The sequence below is a fragment of the Macaca thibetana genome, chromosome 12, assembly GCF_024542745.1.
Source record: "Macaca thibetana thibetana isolate TM-01 chromosome 12, ASM2454274v1, whole genome shotgun sequence".
NCBI lineage: Eukaryota > Metazoa > Chordata > Mammalia > Primates > Cercopithecidae > Macaca > Macaca thibetana.
In genome coordinates this window covers 71176805-71192442 of record NC_065589.1, presented here as the reverse complement: position 1 = coordinate 71192442, position 15638 = coordinate 71176805, and the positions used below count along the sequence as shown (strand labels likewise).

Sequence of the window (15638 nt, the reverse complement as noted above, 5' to 3'; positions counted from 1 at the left end):
TCCAAGCATTTCTGGTAACGGCTATTCAACCTGTATAGAAGACAAACAGAAATAGATTATTTTCCATATATGGAAGTTTAAACCAATAAGACAGTGCTTCTAATATATTTAAAAGACTGTTACCATCTCAAAATACCAAATTTTAAATTCACAACAGAAGCACTTTGGCAGGTCTGAAAAATGGTTGGGAGAATAAAGAGTGAAAGCTGCTGCAGGGTAACAAGGATTCTAGAAGAGTTTGATTATGGGTAAACCTGGTAGATTCGCTTAATGTTCTACCACATTTAACCATACTTGTTACAGATTACTGTTGAAACATAAGAATTATTTACTTGGGGACAAGATGGATTTTGAGCTGTGTGCACAAATGCTTATCAGAACCGTATTTACCATAAAGTGATGAAAAGTTAAGATTGTTAATGTAATTTCCTGGAAGGGGGAGTTTTCACACTTTTGTAGTCCTTACACATCTTGAAATTATTCACACTTTCTGATAAGTCTTAGAACCCCTCCTTATTTTAATAGCTTACTTAGTTAACTCTCAGAGGGCACCAGCATTTAAACAGGGTGAAAAGTTCCTACTAGTCCTTAGAATAACAACTCTGCATATTTAGACAAGTTAAAATGAAAAAATGCTTTGAAGTTGGGTGTTCTTAGGGCAGGCTGCCTATTCATCTGGACCCAGGCCTGCACAGCAGCATTTGCCTCAGTAAGTTGCTACTGGCCAATGTCCAGGCTCTCCTTTGCATATTCAGAAACTCAATTTAATCAGTATACTAGAGTTGATTAGACAGGGAGTGCTAACTGGAGCTAACAGGCTCCTAAGACACTGGTACATTGGAGAATGTCAATTTATTAATTTACAATGAAAAACATAACTGCCAGAAGGTCCAGATACTCCTGTGAGCCTGACCAGCTCATTGTTTCCCTGTAGACAATCCACATGGGAAGCCAAATTATAATCAAAAGATTGCTTGGTGAGTAAGGAATTGGAACAAAAGGAGTTTTATAATTTGAATGTTTAATGGCACCAAGCTAAGATAGCCTGATTCATTCTAGCCTTGCCATGGGGTAGTAATTCTCAAAATCTATTGGTTGAGACTCCTTTCTCCTGGACGATGCTTGAATGGGTGCTGTCTTCATTTTCCTTGTAAGATTGTTTCTTTGTATTTCTATTTTAATAGACACATTTGGTCTCAAAAAGTTAATACATTCAGTCAAGTTATATAGAAAGGTATTTCTGACCTTGGAATTCATTTCTTTTGAAAGAGAATCCATTTATTTCTCTTCTGATCCAAATTGATGACATATTTATTTCCCAGTTCTCTGGGAAGCATCTCACTATTATCTTCACGTGTTCACTGTAGGGACTCTCTTTGTTATTAATCTAGAACTCCCCACTTACCCCAGCTTTGAAAAGTAATCTATATTCTTTTCCCGAAGCTGTCATAACAAATCACCACAAACTGGGTGGCTTAAAATGACAGAAATTTATTCGTTCACATTTCTGGAGGCTAGAAGTCCAAAATCAGGGTGTCGAGAGGCTAGTTACTTTTGGAGATTCTGAAGGAGAATCTGTTTCTTGTCTCTCTCCTGACTTCTGATGGTTGCCAGCAGTCCTTGCTGTTCATTGACTTGCAGCTACCGTCACTCCAGCCTTTGCCTCTGTGATCAGATGGCATTTTACGTGTTTGTCTCTGTGTCTGAATTTTTCTCTTTTTTTAAGAATACCAATCGTGCTAGATTTAGGACCTACCCTAATTCAATATGACCTCATCTTAACTTGATTACATCTGCAAAGGCCCTATTTCCAAATAAGGTCACATTTACAGATATCAGGTAGACACAAATTTTAGGAAGACACTATTCAACTCAGCGTGCAACCTTAAAGAGCTTAGTAAAAATATGGCTCGACTCGTGACCATACTGTGTTGGCCAGGCTGGAGTGCAGTGGGGTGATCTCAGTTCATTGCAACCTCCACCTTCCAGGTTCAAGCGATTATCATGCCTCAACCTCCCAGACAGCTGGGATTATAGGCATGTGCCACCATGCCCAATTAGTTTTTGCATTTTTAGTAGAGACAGGGTTTTGCCATCCTTGACCAGGCTGGTCTCGAAATCCTGGCCTCAAGTGATCTGCCTGCCTCGGGCTCCCAAAGTGGTTGGGTTATAGTGTGAACCACCACGCCCAGCCCTGTTTTTCTTTGTATTGTCATCTTTTACCCAGTTACAATGCATCCTGTTTTTGTCTCTGGCTGCGTATTAGTCCACTGAGTAGGTGAATTTTTTTTTTAATTTTTAGGTTCAGGGGTATGTTTGCAGGTTTTTTATATAGGTAAAATCATGTCATGGGGGTTGTTGTACAGATTATTCCATCATCCAGGTACTCAGCCTAGTAACCACTTCATGATACATTTAACAATCTTCTTTTATATTATAAATACAAGTAAGTTTTAATCTAATTTGCATGTAGCTTTTTTCATATTTTGTGTCATATAAAAATGGAATCATACAGTATAAAATACTCAGCCAGGTGCAGTGGCTAATGATTGTAATTCCAGCACTTTGGGAGGCCAGGGCGGGCAGATCACCTGAGGTCAGGAGTTCGAGACCAGCCTGGCCAACGTAGTGAAACCCCGTCTCTACTAAAACTATAAAAATTACCTGGGCATGGTGGAAGGCACCTATAATCCCAGCTACTCGCGAGGCTGAGGCAGAAGAATCGCTAGAAACCGGGAGGTGGAGGTTGCAGTGAGCTGAGATCGCACCATTGTACTCCAGCCTGAGAGACAAGAACGAAACTCCACCTCAAAAAAAAAAAGAAAAAAAAATACTCATTTGTGTCTGACTTCTTTTGCTTAACATTATATTTGTGAGATTCATTCATTTTTTTTAGTATAGTTGTAGATTATTTATTCTCTCTGCTATATATACTATTCCATTGTGTAAATATACCATAATTTATCCATTCTACTGCTGATGGTATTTGCATTAATTCCAGTTTGGGGCCATTACAAATAGTGTTGTTGTGAGCATAATTGTAGATGTCTTTTGATGGCCGTAAGTACTCATTTCTGTTGGGTATATACCTAGAGTGGAATTACTTGGTCTTTGGTGGAAGACATAACATTGCCTAAAAATAAGCTGTTTTGAAGTACACTATCACCTCAGGAGTCAGCGGCCTTAGCACAGTGGTTCTTAATCATTGGTGTGCATCAGAATCCGAGGAACTGCATCTGGAGTTGAGCCCTGCATCTGTATTTTTCAAAAGCTCTGCAGATGATTTTGCACATCCTAGGTTGAAAACCACCTTCTCAGCTGGGCACGGTGGCTCACGCCTGTAATCCCAGCACTTTGGGAGGCCGAGGCAGGTGGATCACCTGAGGTCAGGAGTTCGAGACCAGCCTGGACAACATGGTGAAACCCCATCTCTACTAAAAATACAAAATTAGCCATGTGTGGTGGTGCATGCCTGTAATCCCAGCTCCTCGAGAGACTGAGGCAGGAGAATCACTTGAACCTGGGAGGCAGAGGTTGCAGTGAGCCAAGATCACACCATTGCACTCCAGCCTGGGTGACAAGAGTCAAACTCCACCTCAAAAAAAAAAAAAGAAAACCACTTTCTCAGAGTGAGACTTCGTTTGGTAGTGTTATCAGGGAGAGTGACAGACAGTGATCGTAAAAGAAAAAGACTTTTAATTTTTGTGTTTAGCTTAGTTTTAAGTTTTATTAAAATTTTGGTTTTTAAATTAAAAACAAACATTTTTGGCTATTAAAATGATCATGCTGTTGACATTTACTATATCTCAAAAATTTTAATTCACAATTGAAAAACATTATGGAAAATCGCTGATACAAAAGGAGAGGGAATAATATAATGAAACCATTATTGTTCCCAGCTTCCACAGTTAACACATAACCAATCTTGTCTATACTTATCTCTGCATTATTTAAAATCAAACCTATACATACCATTTCAACTATATTCAATATGTATCGCTAAAAAATAAAACCTCTTAAAAAAATACTACCGTATCATTATTAAACCCCCCACAATGAACATTGGCTCCTTATTTTCATCAAATGGCCTATCAGTGTTCAATTTTTTTTTCTTTTTACTGTATATTTGAAGCAGGATCCAAAGGAGGGCCATCCATTTGCGATTGACATATCTTTTTTTTTTTTTTTTGAGATGGAATCTCACTCTATTGCCCAGGCTGGAGCGCAGTAGCGTGATCTCGGCTCACTGCAACCTCTGTCTCCCGGGTTCAAGTGATTCTTATGCCTCAGCCCCCCGAGTAGCTGGGATTACAGGCGCCCACGACCATGCCCGGCTAATTTTTATATTTTTTGTAGAGATGGTTTCAGCATGTTGTCCAGGCTGGTCTCAAACTCCTGGCCTCAAGTGATCTGCCTGCCTCGGCCCTCCTCGGCTCTCCTCGGCCTCCCAAAGTCCTGGGATTACAGGCATGAGCCACCAAGCCCAGCCACAATTGACATTATCTTCTAAGTTCCTCTTTAAAGTAGGATTTGCATCCCTCTTTTTTTTCTTGCTGTTTTATTCTTGAGGAAGAAACCAGGTTGATCTCTGTCGAGTTGGTGCTGTGGGGTTTCTCAGTCTCAATTTTGCATTCCTGTGATGTCATTCATATTAATGTGTGTGGTTGCAGATTGTTTATGTTTCCATAATGAGATGTTTACCCTCGTAAATGACTTGGTTATCCACCAGACATTATGTTAACGTCTCTTCGGTCTTTTTGGTCATCTGAAGCTCATTCTATAGTATATGATACAGAAGGTGCCCACAGGTGCATTATTCCCATATTCCACGAAAGTATATGATTATGAAGGTTAGTTTGATTGTTTATAAAATCCATGACTTACATTTTCTTTCTTTGCATACCTTAGTTACTCTATGGACTTCTGGAAAAAAGCATTGCTGTCACAAAGTCTGATGACAATCTGATTTTCTTTTCCCTACTTGCAATTTGTTTTTTTTTAAAAACCTGGGTGATCAAATGATTTTTTCCCTTTTCTTTAAAGGGTCAGTGTTCCTAGATACGCAGGATACCCTTTCAATATGTAGTTTCAAGCTGTCTTATTTTAGGAGAGTTCTTTTGAGTTGTTTTTGGTATTTGTTCTGTATTACTGCTTTGGTTTTCTTCTTCAGGACCTGCCATTGTAGATGTACCTTTGCTGATCTTCTTTATCACTTTTTCTAAATCACCTTATCTCTTCTTTTAAAATTAGTTTCTTTTTAAATAACAGTTTTATTGAGCAAAATCCTTACACCATGAAATTCACCCTTTTAAAGTATACAATTCAGTGGTTCTTAGTATATTCACAGAGGCATGCATTATTGCCAGTATCTAATTCTAGAACATTTTCAAATTTTAGAAAGAAACGTTATACCCATTAGCAGTCACTCCACATTCTCCCCTATCCCCCACAGCTCCTGGAAACCACTAATCAGTCTGCTTTCTGTCTCTTTGGATCTGCCTGTTATGGACAGTTCATGGACATTTCATGGAATCATTCAACTGTGTACTGGCTTCTCTCACTTTGCATAATGTTTTCAAGGGTCATTCCTTCATATTGATATTTCTTGTATCAGTGTATTGTTCCTTCTATAGCTGAATGATACCCCATTGTATAGATATACCACTTTTTGTTTATCCATTCATCAGATGAGCAGTTCAGTTGCTTCTACTTTTTGGCTATTGTGAATAATGCTGCTGTGAATGTGCAAGTTTTTATTTCTCTCGGGTATATACCTAGGAGTGGGATTGTTGGGTCACGCGGTAACTAATTAGCATTTTGAGGAACTGCCAAACTATTTTTCAAGTGGCGGCACCATTTTACGTTCCCCAGCAAGGTATGAAAGTTCTGATTTCCCATATCCTCACCAACCTTTGTTACTTTTTTATTCTAGCTATCCTAGTGGTATGAAGTGATACCTCATTGTGGTTTTGATTTGCATTCCTCTCACGACTAATGATGTTGAGCATCTTTTCATGTGTTAATACTTATTGGCTATTGTAAGCACTGTGGACACAGTGGTGTATCAGATACATGGTTTTGCAAATATTTTCTCCCATTTTGTAGGTTCTCTTTTCACTTTCTTGATGATATCATTTGAAGCCCAAAAGTATTTAATATTGATTTAGCTCAGTTTACCTACTTTTTCTTTTGTCATTGTGCTTTTGGCTTCTTAACTGAGAAATCATTTCTGAGTTCAAGGACACAAAGATTTACTTGTATGCTTCCTTTAAGAGTTTCATAGTTTTGACCAGGCGCGGTGGCTCACGCTTATAATCCTAGCACTTTGGGAGGCCGAGGTGAGTGGATCACCTGAGGTGAGGAGTTCAAGACCAGCCTGGCCAACATGGTGAAACCCCTTCTCCACTAAAAATACAAAAATTAGCTGAGCATGGTGGTGCATGCCTGTAATCCCACCTACTTGGGAGGCTGAGGCAGGAGAATCACTTGAACTCAGGAGGCAGAGGTTGCAGTGAGCCGAGATCACACCACTGCACTCCAGCCTGGGCTACCGAGTGAGACTGTCTCAAAAAAGAACAAAAAAAAAAAGTTTCATGGTTTTACTTTCCATTTAGATCTTTGATACATTTGAGTTAATTTTTCTGTATGACTTAAGGAAGGAGGGATCCAGCTTTGTTTTATTTTTTTTAGTTTTTTTGAGACAAGGTCTCACTTCCATCGCCTAGGCTGCAGTGCAGTGGTGTGATCTCAGCTCACTGCAGCCTCAACATCCTGAGCTCAAGCCATCCACCAGGTAGCTGAGACTATAGGTGCATGCCACCATGCTCAGCTAATTTTTGTATTTTTCATGGAGATGGGGTTTTGCCATGTTGCCAAGCTAGTCTCAAACTCCTGAGCTCATGTGATCCACCCACCTCAGCTTCTCAAAGTGCTGGGATTACAGGCATGAGCCATGGCGCCTGGGCCAGCTTTATTCTTTTGCATATGTATATCTAGTCTTCCCAGCACCATTTCTTCAAAAGACTATTCCTTTCCCATATAATTTTCTTGACACCACAATAACTTTTATGGAATCTGAGATCCTTTTCTTTGCTATTGTCTGCTAGTGAAATGAATTTTTCTGTACTTTTAGGAGGGAGGGAATGGGCAAGGATAGCTTTCCTAGCTCATTTTCTAGGTTAAAGCTCTCTCTTCTCTGGCTTTTGCGAAGTGAAAATACATGTATCTTGTGCTTTCTGAGATGTGCCTTTTCTGTTTCTCTCCACCACTTCTATCTGAACTTTTTGCTTTGTCTCTTTTGTCCAGCATTCTACAACTGGGATTCTATTCCCAGCAGTTTCTCTTCTGTGAGACTTTGTCTTGGAAAGGAACTTTGATTTGTTAATTTTGAGAGTTTATAGCACCCACACTGTACCAGGAGACCTTACTTATACTGCACTGTAGTCTGCTTGCGTTTATAGTTGACCCTTGAATAATGCAGGGGTTAGGGGTGCCAGCGCCCATCCCAGCAGTTCAAAATCCACATATAACTTCTGACTTCCAATGAACTTAACTACTAATAGCCTACTGCTGACCAGAAACCTTACTGACAACATAAACTGTTGATTAACACATAGTTTTTATGTTATATGAAGTATATACTGTCATCTTAAGGGCAAGCTAAAGAAATGAAGATGTTAAGAAAATCATAAAAAAGAGAAAATATATTTACTATGCATTAAATGGATGTGGATCATCATAAAGGTCTTCCTCCTTATCATCTTCACAGTTGAGTAGGCTGAGGAGGAAAAGAAAGAGGGAAGGGTTGGTTGTGCTGTCCCAGGGGTGGCAGCAGCAGAAGAAAATATGAGTATAAGTGGATCTGTGCAGTTCAAACCTGTATTGTTCAAGGGTCAAATGTATTTATAAACGGAATTGTGCCAAACTGTCTCCTAGTTTTTGCTGCTGTTCTCAGATTGGCCCACCACACTGTCCAGTGAGCATCTGCTATGACTGAGGTTCTGTTCTCCACCTGTCAGAAGTTCTTGTGCCTTCCTTCATCTTCTTCCCACACAGATACTGATACCATGCAAGTCTTGTAGTTGTCAGAGGTTTGTTTCCACCTGATTTTATTTGGAAGTTTGTTTCCTGATTCTGCTGTAGATGCTGTCTGTGAATCTTTGCTCTTCCCGCCCTCATTGCTTTATCTGAGTTTATGGGGAGATCTAGAGGAGATTTAAAAAGTACACTGCTATTGCTGTTATCTTCCCAGAATCTTCTCATTGACAGATGTTTTTGAAGCATGTTCTATTTCTTTTTTTAAGCAGTATGGCATCTACAAGTTAAAAGGAAAATGCAATCAATAGTTGATTCTTAGTTTATAATACCAGATAATTCTGTAGTGAAACAAATTATAGAACTTTTTCTCGGCTGAGTTAAATATCATAAAATGTTATACTTGTTGAATGTATGTCTTTTTTTTTTAACAGTGATAAGTAGTTTAATGATTTGTATGTCATATATGGACTATGCTAAAGATCAACTTTTCTCCTTCAGAATAACAAGCCTTTGTATTCATTTGAAGATAATGCAGACTATGTTTATGATGTTATGTGGTCACCTACCCACCCAGCCCTGTTTGCCTGTGTGGATGGCATGGGGAGATTGGATTTGTGGAATCTCAATAATGACACAGAGGTGAGCAGGAAAATAACAAAAATTGCATTGAAAAATAGAAAATTGGATATTTATTGAATAATTTGCGAAATTCCTTTTATTCCAAAGAATGTAAAAGGGCTCTGTGATTGTAGCTTCATCACAAAGAATTCAAATAAGCTTTGTACCCTAAATAATAAACAGCATGCTGTGAAGAACTAAAGGGAGAAATAATGTTGACAGGAGTACTGGGGCATTTCCTTTTACTTCTGAAAAGCACTATCATGTCTCTAATGTCCTGGCAAAGTCTCATTCATAAGATAACTGGGATATTTTTCATTCATAGGCTAGCAGGCAGATAGTTTCAGACTGTTGAAGTATGTTAACCTTAATTCTGAATTTCTAAATTATCTCTTAGCCTTGATAGCATTATATATCATCCATAAACATTAATCTTAGCCTGATTTGTTTGAAGGAAGGAAAAATGTATTTTGATTTTTGATGAGTTTTTTTTCCATGAAGGATTGAAAACAGAGTATTACTATAAAATGAATATAGAAACTGTCAAATATCCTAATTGCTGTACTAAAATCACTTATTAGCAATTAAATTTAATTGCAACTCTTATTTATTTTTAGTCACATGTATTTTTACCAGCTTAGAGAAGCTTAAAATGTTCTTAGAATTCTTTTATATTGCTATTGGTAATAGAATTAATATTAGTATTTCTATCAATAACAATTGTTGAGAGAGAGTCAACTCAGATCTCCCACATCTCTTCCTAGTTACCTAGAATGGTACCAATTCTGTTTTATTTGGATTTCAGTCTTAGAGATTTGAGGTTACAGTTAAATGTGGATTGAAATGTAATATTTCTTTATAACTATTTTGGTATTCTGTGTATGGGGTTAAATTATTTGGGGATGACTAATACAAAGGATTTTTTTGTCAAATTTCAAAAATTTTTAAAAATTTTATCATACTTTTAGTCTGAATCAAACACTGAATGTTTGCTCCATGTGTAGCAAATAAAACTCTTCTTCCTTAGCAAAGAAGAGGCACAGTCAGATTCCAGGGAGCTGGTGCCATTGTTTTGGTGCCATCATCCTGGCTCTTTCCCGCTAGCTCATGGAACAGGAGGCTTTAGACAGACTCATACTGCACCTTCAGTATGAACTGTTTCTAGGAACAATGAGTCAAATACAGGTTTCAGCTGATAGAGATACACGCTGCACAAGTGATTCCTGTCCTCTACAATCAAACCATAATCTGTTTATGAGGGCTTTTGAAGTGTTTTCTTTTTAAATGGGTTTTGGCCATGTGTTTTCAAACAGCTTGACTTCTTAAAGACATTAAAACAACAAAAAAGGACTCTTTATTAAGAGAAGACCTTTCAAAATAATGTGTCTAATCTTCTGAGAATTTTTTATACAAGGACTTACTTTCGCAAACAATTTTCAAGGATTGACTATAATGTCATTCATAATATGTCACTGAAGAAGAAAAAAGTTGGGGAAATTCTTTATTTTCATCTTTGTTTTTAAAAATGTAGCCAGATTGAGAGAAGAATTACTGTTTTACATGTTTATAGAAATCTTGATGAAACTTTTAACACTGTCCTTTATTTTAAATGACTTTAGGTACCAACTGCCAGCATTTCTGTGGAGGGTAATCCTGCTCTTAATCGTGTGAGATGGACCCATTCTGGCAGAGAGATTGCTGTGGGTGATTCTGAAGGACAGATTGTTATATACGATGTGGGAGAGGTATGGGACTCCCTGCCTATAATTTTGACACATCTATTTAGTTGCGTTGTAGTAAAGGCATCTTTGTGGCTAACCCTAGGCTTTGAGGTTTATGAGTTGTATAAACTATATCGTTGTAAAGATAAAATTTACTTTCTACCACAGAAGCAACTCTTGAAATATTTTCTTTCTAAACCAAATGGTCTGTCTCCCATGCAACAGATTTTGAGGGTAATATAATAAATACATTGAACGTACCTTGTTTCTTGAAGCATGCATTGCTGGAAATTAGAAATTCTTTGGGGAGAAGTTTGGAGTTATAGGTGGACTTTGGGGTTTTCTTGATATTGAAATAAGATTTATTTTTCTGTATTCATTAATTTGAGCCAAGTAGTAGAAACCAAAAGTAATATCTGCTACTACAACTGAAGAACTGAATTTTTAATTTTAATTAATTTTAATGTAAATAATCACATGTGGCCAGTAGCTACCCTACTGGATAGTGTAGATTTAGAAGCAGGCACAGCCATTTGCCACAGTGAGTGGTTTGTGCCCTAACATGACAGTGTCAGACTCCTATGATATTATAATGGCAGTTATCGAAAATATTTGTTATTGGGGCCCGGCACGGTAGTTCACACCTATAATCCCAGCACTTTGGGAGGCAGAGGCGGGTGGATCACCTGAGGTCAGGAGTTCGAGACCAGCCTGGCCAACATGGCAAAACCCCATCTCTACTTAAAATACAAAAATTAGCCAGGTGTGGTGGCACATGCCTGTAATCCCAGTTACTCGGGAGGCTGAGGCAGGAGAATCACTTGAACCTGGGAGGCAGAGGTTACAGCGAGCCGAGATCGTGCCACTGTACTCCAGCCTGGGCAACAGAGTGAGACTCTGTTTCAAAAAAAAAAAAAAAAAAAATTTTGTGTGTGTGTGTGTGTATATATATATATATATATATGTAGCTGCCTCTATGAAGTAAAGCATCACAAGCCTCTTTTGCCACCGGTGCAACACTAAAGCAGTGAATAGTAGCATAGCTTTTGATGAAGGAGTTAGGGTATCAAGAAAGATTACCTTATGTTCCAAACAAAAATACAAGAAACCAGCCCCCTTATGAAACCATGCTTCAAACATTGTTTCTTACAGAAAAAAACTCAGTTATTTACTGTATGCAAGAATACAGTAAAAAAAATTTTAAGGAATTCCTCTCCAGCAGAATCCATGAGATGGTGCACAGGAGTTATATTTACAAAGCATCATTGTTATTCTCTCTTGGATTGGTGGTGATAATAGCCAAGTCATTTCTGAGGCTGTCACAACACACTTCACAAACACCGTCTTTTGTTTTGAAATGTTGTAAATCATTGTTATAGTCCCCGTAATTATGGAAAGGCCATTCAGGTCAATTATTACTTTTTAACAGAAAAATTATTTGAAAACAAACTGAATAATAGTGGGTAAAATGATCTTTTATTTCATTGTATATAAAACATTGTCTTTCTTTTAATAGCAGATTGCTGTTCCCCGCAATGATGAATGGGCACGGTTTGGCCGAACACTTGCAGAAATAAATGCAAACCGAGCTGATGCAGAGGAGGAAGCAGCTACCCGAATACCTGCTTAGTTCCTGAAAAGGGGAGTGTAACTAGTGGATTTGGGAAAGGTTCTTAAGTAGATCCCAAGATTATTTGCATGCTTCTATCTAAATGATAATTAAAAGGAAATTTCATGGATTAAACCATGGGTTTAATGCAGTAAGGCAACTTACAATGTCCTTTTATATATAACATGCATCTTGTTTTGGATTTGTGTCATTTTTTAATATAGCTCATTGACTTCACAGAAAGCAGCTTTTTTGAATTCTAATACACAGGTGTATATTTGGTATTATTTTGAATTCTTTTCAACTTATAACACTGTATACAGTTATTTCTAAAGCACAGATGAAATAAGTTCTGCATATTTTTAAATGATCACGGTTCCCTATGACACAGATAATGTTCTCACTACCCATAATATATAGGAACATTGTTTCTCATTGGCCGTAGTATGCATACACCTATCCATGTTCCATTCTGACATCCTTTGTTGTCCTTATAATTCATGTGGTAGTTACCTATAAATAAAAACAAATATGCGTTAACTTCTCAAATTTTCATTTTTATTCCTTACAACTTGAATTTTTCCATCTTTTATAAAATATATTTTTTCCATATCTTTAAGCTCCTGCTATAAGCAGCCATCTCAAAGCTGTGTGCTCTAAATATACCATGTGGTATATACTATAGATCTCCCAGTGCATTGTGAATTGATGTCTAGATAATCTGTTGGTGAAAAAATTTCCCCTAGGTTAACTTTTGTTTTACTACTTTATATTCTTTCCATCTAAGACATATTTCCTTTAAAGGATAAATAGAAAGCTGCCTATAATTTTCACTGATTAAGAACTATGTATGTGACCTCACTGAGAGTAAAACCTTTGAGAGAAATTGATTTCATAATTTCAGTAGCCATAAAGGCAAAGTGCTCAGATGGACCATACTTTGGCATTAAAATCTACATCTTGAGATCTGTTGCCACAGCATTGTCTACAAGTCAGAAAGGTAGGTGACAAATATCTAAGAATTAGTATTGAAATCAGTGAATTTCAGGAATAGAGGAAAGGACTATGATCAGATCTTGATTTTATCTACTTTAAATTGTCGATTTACTTGATCCCAAACTTTTGTACTTCTGAAATGTAACTGTCTTTTATTCAACAGAACATGAACTAGGAAGAAAGATTAGAAATCAGAATTTGAACATTTTTCTTTCAATAATTGTAACAAAGATTTGTTGGGAGAGAAATTTCCAAATAATGAGTAGTGTATAGTGTAAGGAATAATTGACCTGGAATTATTGGCCCCAAACTCTCATTCTTGCTGAAGCACCTATGAGAAGTGTGATTTTAGCCAAGTCTGTGCCTCATTCTTTATATGTGGGAATTAAGTTTTGATTTAATGATTTCTGAATTTTCTCTCAGCTCTACTCAGTTATGGGGTATCAATATATGAAACTGAATATAGAAAAGTAGGCAATTCTTTGCTTTTCTGTATTCAGTTTCATAAATTGATACCCCATAATTGCCCATTATATACCAAAGACAACATCTCAAGTTATCTCATTGTAGCAGTGTCTGTGAGTCAAATCTTCAATTTTAGCAGTCACACTGTCTATATATAGAAAAATTCATGTACTCACTACTCATGTAGTTACTGTATCTCTACCTTTGGTTTGTAAAAATGACTAAAAGTAGGGAAAACAAGTGTTAAAATATAATGGACAAGAAAAGGTTGGAAATCCTGTGGCAAATCAGATGTTCCTCAAACTCCAGGTGTTGTGTTTAGTTGTGAAAGAAAGAATAAAATTGTTTAAATGTTTCACTTTTTGGGAATGACTTCTCCCCTTCTCCCCCAGAAAATGCGATGTATACCTTTGCCCATTCAACTTTAGTCTGTATTTTTAGGAACACGCAAATTTACTTTAAGGAATTACCTTAAGTTGACTATATAATAGCAAAAGAGAAAGTATTGAGACTGTCAGTGTGGATATAGAAGCTTGGATTAGGTTGACTAGAAGTGCATCACAGTTCTTTATACTTTTAGAACTAAAAGGCTTATAATTTTGAAAAATATCCAGTTACAGAAATTGTACCTTATCAGTTGTACTTTTTTTCTGAGTAAGAAAACAAGCTGTAGCTTTCTGGTTAATTTCTTAATTTTTGTTGTTTGGTTTTTGTCTTTTTGAATGGAACATTAAAGTTTATTACCTTTATGTTAAGGAATATCCAGCTTCACAGACAATTAACTTGCAGTAAATCTCTGAAATAATCATTTTTTGGTATTTAAACCAAATATTCATTGGTAGAAGCTTTCTTCCTATTTACAGATCCAGTTCCCTATAAAGTTTAGAAAGTCTCTTTATATAAAATGTTGTTACAATAATGCTGAAATACTGCATCTCGAAGGAATGGATGACTTAAAATTTAGTGGGAGGAACTATAGAAAAGTAGTTTTAGGAATGATTGGTCCTAGTCTTTCAGTGTTGTTAGAATGTTTTAGTCTGTTCTGTACTAGTGTGGATAGACTGTAATATCCACCCCTTGAACCATACAGAAAGGCTTGAATGGATGAGTGAAAATCTGCTGTGAAGCATATCATACTATTTTTCCTTATATTGAGTAGTGCATTATTTTTAAGTCAGAAATCCAGTAGGGTTTTTTTTTTCCTAAAGCGCTGTCATAAATTTCAGTGGTCACCCGCCACTCACTAGGCAGTGCATTTTTAAATGTCTTTTCCACAACCCCAGCGTTTCAACATTGATATTCTAATAGTTTTCTAAATGAGAAGACTGTATAATTAAATGTATGCTAAAGAGAATGGAGCTCCAAGTGCAGCTCCAGATGCTGCTTATCATCTAGGGTGCTGGTGTCATGTCTCAGTCTTCAGGATAAGCTAAGGTTAAATAGCCAACAGCTTTGCTTCTTCTTGATGACTTAGTGATGGGGTTCCCATTGAGTTTTGTTTTTAATCCAAGCTACACAGCAACAAGAAAGGAGTTCTTGCTTTCCCGATACCATCTTGCTGATTGCTAGGCCAGCAGTCCCCAACCTTTTTGGCACCAGGCATCAGTTTCAAGGAAGACAATTTTTCCATGGACCAGGGAGGTTTGGGAGGTGGTTTCGGGATCAAACTGTTCCACCTCAGGTCACCATCAGGCATTATTAGATTCTCAGAAGGAAGGAGCTCACACAACCTAGATCCCTGGATGGGGAGCTCAGGTGGTATTGCTCACTCGCCTGCCTGCCTGCCACTCACCTCCTGTTACATGGCCTGCCATGGGTCACTGCTGGTTCTGGTTTGCAGCCCAGGGGTTGGGGACCCCTTTGCTTGGCAACTTAAGGACCTTACAGGTTTGAGGAACAGTCACTCCCAACTTGGACCTTATCATTTACTAATTAAAAATTATTGATGCTGTGAAATTATTTACTTAGAGATCTGGCTTACAAATCTAGGGGCTCCTAATGCTGTCAAAGAATTGGAAATTGCCCCAAAGGCAATATTAAGAGAACAGCCATTTTCAGTATTTCTTTTGAAGGGGAAGATTACAATTAGGAACATTCTTTTAATCAAGTTTTTCAAAAGTTTTACAGCCCCCAAATGGTAGTAATTTGCTTGTACTGTATTACATTTTGTAAATCCTTTTCATAAATAGGAA

The 15638-nt window shown here is 37.4% G+C and overlaps 1 protein-coding gene across 9 annotated transcripts in view; it reads left to right on the top strand.

The window, feature by feature from the left end:
- The window catches only part of DYNC1I2 (dynein cytoplasmic 1 intermediate chain 2), a 176991-nt gene extending 164466 nt beyond the window's left edge, over nt 1-12525 (top strand). For 8 of the 9 annotated variants that reach the window (XM_050751335.1, XM_050751341.1, XM_050751338.1 and 5 more), the window contains 3 exons: nt 8536-8676; nt 10275-10400; nt 11893-12525. In XM_050751335.1, the coding sequence (XP_050607292.1) occupies nt 8536-8676; nt 10275-10400; nt 11893-12006 (381 nt within the window). In that variant the 3' untranslated portion in view covers nt 12007-12525. The remainder of the gene's footprint in view (nt 1-8535; nt 8677-10274; nt 10401-11892) is intronic. The other variant, XM_050751342.1, reaches the window with a different exon arrangement.
- Nucleotides 12526-15638: the final 3113 nt, after the last annotated feature.